This window comes from Ictalurus furcatus, chromosome 3 (assembly GCF_023375685.1).
Source record: "Ictalurus furcatus strain D&B chromosome 3, Billie_1.0, whole genome shotgun sequence".
Lineage (NCBI taxonomy): Eukaryota > Metazoa > Chordata > Actinopteri > Siluriformes > Ictaluridae > Ictalurus > Ictalurus furcatus.
This window is the reverse complement of record NC_071257.1, coordinates 16146797-16156055: the sequence shown is the minus strand read 5'-3', so window position 1 is coordinate 16156055 and position 9259 is coordinate 16146797. Positions and strand designations below refer to the sequence as shown.

General features: G+C 39.6%; 1 protein-coding gene across 8 annotated transcripts in view; it reads left to right on the top strand.

Moving 5' to 3' along the window:
• The first annotated feature begins 5581 nt into the window (after nt 1–5581).
• Nucleotides 5582–9259, top strand: part of LOC128605531 (eukaryotic translation initiation factor 4E) — a 57635-nt gene continuing 53957 nt past the window's right edge. For 3 of the 8 annotated variants that reach the window (XM_053621052.1, XM_053621049.1, XM_053621058.1), the window contains exons 1-2: nt 5582–6001; nt 6968–8572. In XM_053621052.1, coding sequence (XP_053477027.1) covers nt 7115–8572 — 1458 coding nt within the window. In that variant the 5' untranslated portion in view covers nt 5582–6001; nt 6968–7114. Of the gene's footprint in view, nt 6002–6967; nt 8573–9259 lie in introns of those variants that run through there. The other 5 variants (XM_053621050.1, XM_053621051.1, XM_053621056.1 and 2 more) reach the window with 5 other exon arrangements.

Here is a 9259-nt window from a genome sequence, read left to right as displayed (position 1 = left end):
AGAAAACCTAAATGAATTTTATGCAACAGATATTGAATAAAAGCATGCATTGCTGTAACAAAGAACAACATAACTTTTTTTTCATTAATTTAGTTTATATACGGCCTTGTTGCATGTGTCATTATGTTAGATTTTCTGGATTTGACCTCAGCCTGCCTACTGTGGACATCATATTGGGAATTTCCTATGCTATCTGTTTATACTTGCAGATTTGTGTGCTGATACACAAAATCTTGAAACATTTAGCATTTCTTTATTGGCAGTCATTGGGCTTTCAAGAAAAATTATTAAAGTGCATCTGATGTTGCTTCTCAGGATTCTTGATTATGTGTCAAATGCAATCTATAATGACAGATATAAATGTTGAAGATCTACAACAATAACTCTTAACATACTGTAATAGTATGATTACCCATAATCTTTTTAATAATTATCTGTATAAACAATACTAGTCTGAACACTAATAAAAATAATCATTCTAATATTACTAATAACATTAATAATAATTATTATTATCTAAAATTAGGTTAACTAGCATGTTAATAGCATGATGACATTTAAGACTTTATAATGATTTGCTTAGTTGAAAAAAATAAAATAAATACTTTCAATCTATAATTTTGGCACTTTCATTGTGACCTCATTAGTCAATGTCACATAACTGAAAATAAAGAGAGAGAGAAAAAATTAGAGGAGGTACTTTTCTTCCTCCCATGATCTTCAGGAAATTTGGATGCTACAACTTCCTGTAAAACATGTGACTTGTGGAATAATTCAAATATTTCATAAAGGGTGAAGATGAGCAAGTAAGAGGGTTGAATGAATGTGGGGAAATCAAATAGCCTATAGTGGATGCTAGGCAGCATGCTTGCAAAGTGTATAGCATCACTGCCTCACAGCTTCAGAGTTCCTGGTTTGATCCAGTGTCTGAGTGGGTTTCCTCTGGGTTCTTCGGTTTCCTCCCACTGTCCAAAAACATGCCTGTAGGTGGATTGGCCACACTAAAGTGTCTGTGAATGGTTTCCTGTGATAGACTGGCTTCCCATCCAGGGTGAATGCCCAGGCCTTGCACTTCAGATCCACCACAAACCTACCAGGATAAAGCAGTTATGGAAGATGAATACATGAAAATAATGAATGACATAGGTTTCACTCTTGTGATATTAAACAGGTTAAGTACTATTAATTATTATATTTCAGGGTAAAGTGTAGTTGTAGTGGTCTGGGACTGGCAAAAATAATGTTTCTTAGTGCTGTAGAGAGTTTTTTTTTAAAAGTTATTGTTTTAGATGAATTATCTACATTTTGTTACGACACAGGGAGGAGAGGCGGGAGCACGTGCAGATGAACATCTTTATTTTACACGTAAATCAATAAACAAGGAAAACGCAGTCTCGACAGGAAAATGAGAAACTGGATGCAAAGCAGGAAACTGAACAGGACATGAAACCAAGACCGCTTAGCATACTAACGCATTCACCTTTCACTTACTTATTAACGGATAATACTGCGCCCCGTGTACAGCAAAACGAGGGGTTTAAATAACCAACATAGTCAAACTAAAATACAGACACCTGGAGTAAATTAAGAGTCTCGTGCACGTGCGCGTTCTGCAGCAGTCTTTGCGCTTTGACGCCGCAGCGCCATCTGCCGGCGGGAGCGTAACACATACAGGTTTGGAACAGCTTGAGGGTGAGTAAATCATTTTGTTTAAGTCATTTGTCTGGCTAGCTGACACAGTCATGTCGTTTTACAGAGACATTATGACAATAAAGACAATCAAATTATATATTTTTTTTCTTTGGGACAGCAGAAAAAGAGGCTAAACTGACAGGAACAGGAAAAAAAGCAGTATAAACACAGTGGAAGTTTTGTCATTCATAATTGGTCTGCTCTACAGTTTGGAACATATTATTCACTATATCTGTGCATAATGAGATGAAAGGCCTACCTGGGGTAGAGAGTGAGTAAATCTGAAATATAATAAACCATCAAATCGAACTTGTTTTTGTATTGTAATACACACTGACGTTACTGTAGTTATTTTGGGCCTAATTATAATGGTCTTGCATTGTATACAGTTGTGAACAAAAGTTTGCACACCCCTTGCAGAATCGAAATCTTAATACTGTTAACAAAATAAAAGGCATCATAAAAATCCCATGTTGTTTTTTATTTAGTACTGTCCTGAATAAGCTATTTCACATAACAGATGTTTACATGTAGTCCACAAAACAAGATAATAGCTGAATTTCTAAAAAAAAAAAAAAAAAATTTACCCCGTTCAAAAGTTTACATGCACTTGATTCTTAATAAAAGTGTAAATTATTATTTTATTTAAAGATCTTTTTTTTCCATTTAGTACTGCCCTTCAGACACTATATAACAATTTACACCACTAATCCTGTTCAAAAGTTTACACCCCCCTGGCTCTTAATGTAGTGTGTTACCTTCTTGAGCATCAGTGAATGTTTCCACCTTTTTTATCATAGAATTTTTATTGGAAAATTGCATTTTACATATTATAACACCCCATCCAACAACCCCAACAAAATAATCACAGCCAAAACCAAAAGAAAGGGGGAAACAAAAAAACAACAACAAACAAACAACCAGAAAAACAAAAACAAACAAACAAATAAATAAAGAGAGGGGAAAAAAAGAGGGTAAGATGATTAGTATTTACCGTCTACCTTTCCTCAATCCACCTCCAGGGTGCGTACATCAGTGAAGTAGGTAATAAACTGTTGCCATTTTCCCAAAAATGATTCACCCCTGCCTCTGATGTTATACTTGATTTTTTCAAGTTTTAAAAAGAACATTAAATATTTAAGCCAGATTTAGAGGGGGGTTGTGGAGAGGTCCAAGAGAGCAATATTCTGCGCCGAGCAAGCAACGATGCAAAAGCCACAACACTAGCTTGTTTATGGTTCAGAGGCTGACGCTGAGATGGAACACCAAAGATGGCAATTAAAGGGCAGACATCCAGTTTGATTTTAAGAACGTCGGACATAGTTTCGAAGAAAGAGTTCCAAAAGTTCTGCAGTTTGGGACAGAGTGCAAACATATGACTGAGGTTACAGAGCAAAAGTTTGCATTTTTCACACATGTCAGGAACATTGGGATATATTTTAGATAGTTTACTCCTAGAGAGGTGAGCTCTATGGACCACTTTAAATTGTATGAAACTAAGTCTAGCACATGACGTGGCGGTACGTATATTATCTAACACTCTGCCCCAGTAATCATCCTCAAGCTCCAGGCCCAATTCCTCTTCCCAAGCACTAATGGTTTTGATATTGTAAGAATCGTCCTGAGACCAGATCGTTGCATATATCCGTGAAATAATGCCACCCTTATGAGGATTCAGCTTTAACACCTCTTCCCATGCAGATTTCTTCAGTAAGGAGGGAAAACCAGCCAATAGGCAGGAGACACAATGCCTAGTTTGTAAGAAACGGAATAGGTGAGACGGAGGCAGGCTGAATGACGAGGATAATTCAGAAAAGTTTGCAAACACATTATTAATGAAAAGATCCTCAAAGCATTTCAGACCCTTCTTTTCCCAAAAAGAGAATGTGGAATCTATAAAGGAGGGGGGAAAGAGGTGGTTATTACATATAGGTGCCATGATTGAAGCCGAGATAGATTTAAAAGGACGGCGAAACTGATAGAAAATTTTTAGAGAGGTACTTACTATTGGATTATCCGTGTGTTGAGAAAGGGATATAGGAAGGGAGGAGAACACCATAGCAGGGAGGGAGGTTGAAATACCAGACTTTGCTTCTAAGTGGCACCATGGAAGAGAGGGGGCCTGCACCCAGAGCACCAGTTTCTGAATATTAGCCGCCCAATAATAATACATGATATTGGGCAATGAGAGGCCACCACTTAGTCAACTCTTCTGAAGTGAAAATTTGGAAACCCTGGGAGTTTTTCCTGCCCATATAAAAGAGGAGATTAATTAGTCTATATTCTTGAAGAAAGATTTGGGTAAAAACAAAGGAATGGACTGAAAAAGGTAGAGGAATTTTGGAAGAATGTTCATTTTTACCTGTTTATTCTACCAAGAGGGGATAATGGTAGAGGTGCCCATCTTTGAAAGGCTGACTTCATGTATGAAATTAAGGGTGTAAAATTCGCCGCCATTAATGCAGAATAGGAACAGGTGACATTAACTCCGAGATATTAGAATTTTGAATCCTCCAAATGAAAAGGTATTCCAGTCGGTTTTATTTTTTGGCCAGATTGGTTTATGGGTAAGCATTCACTCTTTTGTAGGTTCAGTTTATACCCGGAAAATTTCCCAAAGTCATTTAGTACGCGTATTATCTCTGGAATAGATGCAATTGGATCTGTAACATAAAGTAGTAAATCAGCAGCATACAGGGCTAATTTATGTTCAATTTCTTTGCGGATTATACCCTGAAATACAGAAAGGGTTCTAAGCGTTATCGAGAGAGGCTCAATCGCTATGGCAAAAAATGAGGGGGACAGAGGACAACCCTGGCGCGTACCCCGGAACAAAGTCAAATAGTCAGATTTAGCATCGTTGGTATATATGGAAGCTTGCGGTTCCACATATAATAAACGGATCCATGATATCAGTCCATCCCCAAAGCCGAACCTCTTTAGCACTATAAAAAGATATTCCCATTCTATCCTATCAAACGCCTTCTCTGCGTCCAGAGAGATGACCACTTCAGAGGAGTCGCTGTTTTGTTTTGAATCTAAAATACTAAGAAGAGTATGAATATTAGAAAAGGAATGCCGTACTCTTATAAATCCGGTTTGCTCCTCTGAAATAATGCTAGGGAGAATCTCCTCTAAACGAGAGGCCAAAAGTTTGGCTAAAATCTTGACATCACCATTGAGGAGGCTAATAGGTCTGTACGAATGACATAATGCTGGATCCTTCCCAACTTTAAGCAACAGAGTTATAGATGCTTGTCTCAATGTTTCTGGCAGCGTACCTTTCTAAGGATTCCTCGAATACAGCCAGAAGTAATGGGGCCAATGCAACATGAAATTTCTTATAAAATTCGGAAGGAAACCCGTCCGGGCCAGGTGATTTCTTAGATTGCAATGAATTGATCGAGTTAATGATCTCATCTAAGGTGATGGGGCTGTCAAGTTCAGACGCCAATAGAGGGTCAACTCTGGGAAAATCAATATTTCTAAGAAAATGGTCCATGTTACCTGAATTGTCAGGAGCTCCAGCTGTGTCTAAAAACAGTCGTGGATCATCCAGGTAATGACATACAGTATTAAGAATCCAGGATATGTAAACTTTTGAACGGGACAATTTTTTTTCATTTTATTTTTTAAAATAAATTCAGCTATTACTTTATCTTGTGGACTATATGTAAACATCTGTTATGTGAAATAGCTTATTCAGGACAGTACTAAATAATAAAAAACAACATGGGATTTTTTATGATCCCTCTTATTTTGATAACAGTATTAAGATTGAGCAGATTCTGCAAGGGGTATGCAAACTTTTTGGGCACAACTGTATGCTATATAAATAATGTATTTGGGCCTTTATTACACAGAGAACTAAAAAAGATCACCCCACTAAATGGTTTGGTCTCCCCCCTAATGTTCAGGATGTGGTTACAGCCCTGGTTTAAGAAAACGTTGATCTTTACATTACATACATAGTTAAGTTAAAGCGTGTTTTCAGAGGGAGTTTAGTGATGGCAGTCCACTCCGCGTTTTGTCGGCAGCCGGCGGCGGGCGTTAAAGAGCCGATCCGCTGCCTGAGGCCGGAGGGAGTGGAGCTCCACTACACGCTCTCGTGTAAGTGCGGTTTATTACGATGTTTTACACCGAGACAGCATGGCAGTGTTATGAGTAAAAGTTTATAGTGGACTTATTGACAAGTTTATAGTCATTCGACCGAATTAGCCAGTTCGCTAAGTGAAAATGCTGAAGGACCAGGCGTCTTTTACAGGCGTGGAGTATTATTAGCAGGTCAGACGTTGCAACTGTCTCTCCGGTATGTAAAGTATTTCAACTGGTTTTAAAGTGTACTCACTACTGTAACGCCACAACAACAGTGTCGGTTCATTATGGGTATTGGCTCATTTTTCCCCCGTGATGTTGTATATAGAAAGTCGATTTCAGACGGTTTTAAAGCGAGATGAAGTGTTGTAACTAGACGCTGCGGTGAGCTTGTAGCAACAGTAACGGATAAGCGAGGGGCTAGCTGGCTAAGGCTAGTTTACTCGAGTTAGTAAACGTTCAGCTGGGCTTCGACTTCAGCTCGTCTACATTACTCAAGTCTACATTTACTTGTCAGCGTTAGCGAAGGATTGGAAACCCACATGACCTTTACACAAATGATCGTTTTAGTAAATATACATGATACAAAATGTAATATTGAAAAGTTTCATGAAATGTGTCACTTCATGGACAGCCACATTAGGGCGTTAGCTATGTCTTAAGCCGCATTGTTGATATGCTGTTTTACTTACTTTAAAAACGACAACAACATCATATTTAGATCATCATATTTTTAGATTTAATTTCTTACCCACTTGGACTACATTTTATAAATGTTGTTGTGTTACATTGTAACTAACAAACTAAGGAACTACACACAACATTTATTACACTAACACTTCAGTGCACCACATAATTGACACTAACTCCAGTGATAATACAATGTAAGGTACAAAATAATACAAACTAATACTACTACTACTAATAATGCAATAATACATAATAATAAAATCAATCCATCCTTTAACACCTTAAACGTCCAGGACTTGTCAGCAGGTCCATGCATCTATTCCTCACTACCTTCTTTACATTAGTTGTACTGTAATTATGAAACATTTATTACTACGAGTTATTTATAAAAGTTACTGAGTAGCATGCTTTAAGATAAATATCTGAATAACAAGTATAATAGCAACAGTTTATCAGGATGAGATGATGATTATATTTACCGTTTCCACAGACATACCAAGGAATTATTGTACTGGACGATAAATAGGGAAGATCAAATTCCGCATATGAAAGATCTTCAAGTTAAAAATTATTATAGCTCCACTTCCCATGTGTGCTGACTCATCTTTTAACTCCCTCACTCTCATGATTCTTAGCTATGCCTCATACTGTTAAACGACCAAAGAAAGTACAGCCTCCAAGAAAACAAAATGTTAAAAAGTTGAAATCATCCACTGGTAAAACGCGAGCAGGGAATTCAAGCAATCCCAGAGGGCCAACAATAGGTAAACGGCATCCAGTAACCAGAAAGCCCAAAGCAAAGAAACGAGCAACCAGGGTGATCCAGGGACGTGCCATCAGCAAGGACACCAAAAAAGCAGTCACAGGAAGAGCAAGCAAGACCAATAATACATTTAACGTTATAGGATCTATCAGGTGCACACGTAGCTCTCAGACCCAAAATGGCCTGTTTGCAGACCTCGCTGGCAGGAGGAGGTCCTTTCGAGGTAGTCAGTTATCCCAGATTGTCTTGCAGGAAGTGAAGTCTCCCAGGAGGCTGGTCACAAAAAAGACCATCAAAGCCCAGGAGACCACGGAACAGGATACTATGAAAAACCCAGATCTTTGTGACCCTAAAAGTGATGTCCGACAAGACGAGGCACTTGTTCCCAACGGAGGGCATCCCACCTTTAACTCAGTTTCTGACGAAGCAAAAGTAGAGGAGGACAGAGAATCACTTGTTCTCAATGCTGCTAAGTTGGTGGAGGAGAAGACAGAGGTCACCGCTGAAATGGTAGAAAGTGAAAACAACCCTGGGCCCATTCAGAACACTGACCAGCCACACACTGAATTGAGTGATTTGCTTGTGAACTCATGTGACCCGACCGTTAACGTGGACTTTGTTTGTACACTTAATACCTCAGACCTGACAGTATCCACACTTTCACAGTCACATGATATTGACCCTCAAATAACTCCAAAAGACTCTTCTCAGCCAGATGTCTCTGTGGTGCCCCCTGTAAATGAATTACTTCAAGAATCAGCACACAGTGTGCTTCAGCACACTCCAGATCCTACCCAAGTGGTGGACAGAGAGCACCAGTGCACCTTAGACCCGAAAGCCAAAGATGTGAATGACGCGGATGTGAAAACCAAAGATGCGAATGACAACGACGATGAGATGTACAACAAGAATGAAGGAGCACTGTCACTCCTCTCGTTGAGCGCAGGTTTTTATTGCAACTCTCTGCCCAGCCTGGACTGTGAGTCTCAAACAGCAACGTATTTCCTAAATAAACTGTTGAGCAGCTCCGAGAGCACCCAGTCCTCTTTTGACAATGAGTCCGAGGCTGGGGGTTCAGTACTGGCTCCAGGACCCGAGGAAGCAGGTGCTTCTTCCTTCCTGGAGGCAGAATTACACCAGCGTTTACCCCAAGTTCAGCAGAGAAGAGAGAGAAAGAAGAGGAGGAGATGTGGGGCATGTGTGCCTTGTCTTCGCAAGATCAACTGTGGACAGTGCAGCTGCTGCTTAAACCGAAAGACTGGTCATCAGATCTGTAAGCTCAGGAAATGTGTGGAGCTGAAGAAAAGGCCCTTTCCGATCTCTGCTGGAGAGGTAGGCCACTTCACTTCATTCGCTTAATGTTTCTGTTTCTCAGTTCTCACCATTGCGAAACTGAAACTCCATAGTTCCTGACTATCACGGTTCATAGTGTAGCAAAGATCATAATATATTTTCTCCATGTACAGATGTTTTTGCATGCTATCCGGATTTGTCAGCTCAATGCGCAAGAGAGTTTTTCCACGTGAAACGCGAAGCTGTGCGATATGACTCACATGTGCTTTAATAGTGCGTTGGGCACTTCTATGATCTCAGAACTGCTTAAGTATGTCAGCTGTCATGTTCTCCGTATTACGTGTCTGCTTCCTGTGCTGTGACATGAATGGGAGTATCCAACCACACAAGTCGCTGTCAGCTCAGCACGTGGTGTGAGTGTCTGTTTGTGTGTGTTAGGGAATGATAGCCTTCCGTATGCTTAACTGCCACAATGACGTGCCTCCTTCCTTACCACAGAAAGCTGTAGCATGTTTTTAGCTAAAGTGTCACGCTGTGCTAAAATCCAGTGCTGTTCAAAGCATGTCGTGTCACGCATTCACACTGATAAAGTTGCCAAAAAGGCAACTGTGCAAATGCTTCCTCCTTTTCTTTAGTCAGGGAAGGGGAGGTACAGAGTTCAGGGCAGAATTACAGTAAATAAAAGCCTGGAAAAACAGTCTGTTGCTCTTGTCAGTCTTGTCAGTG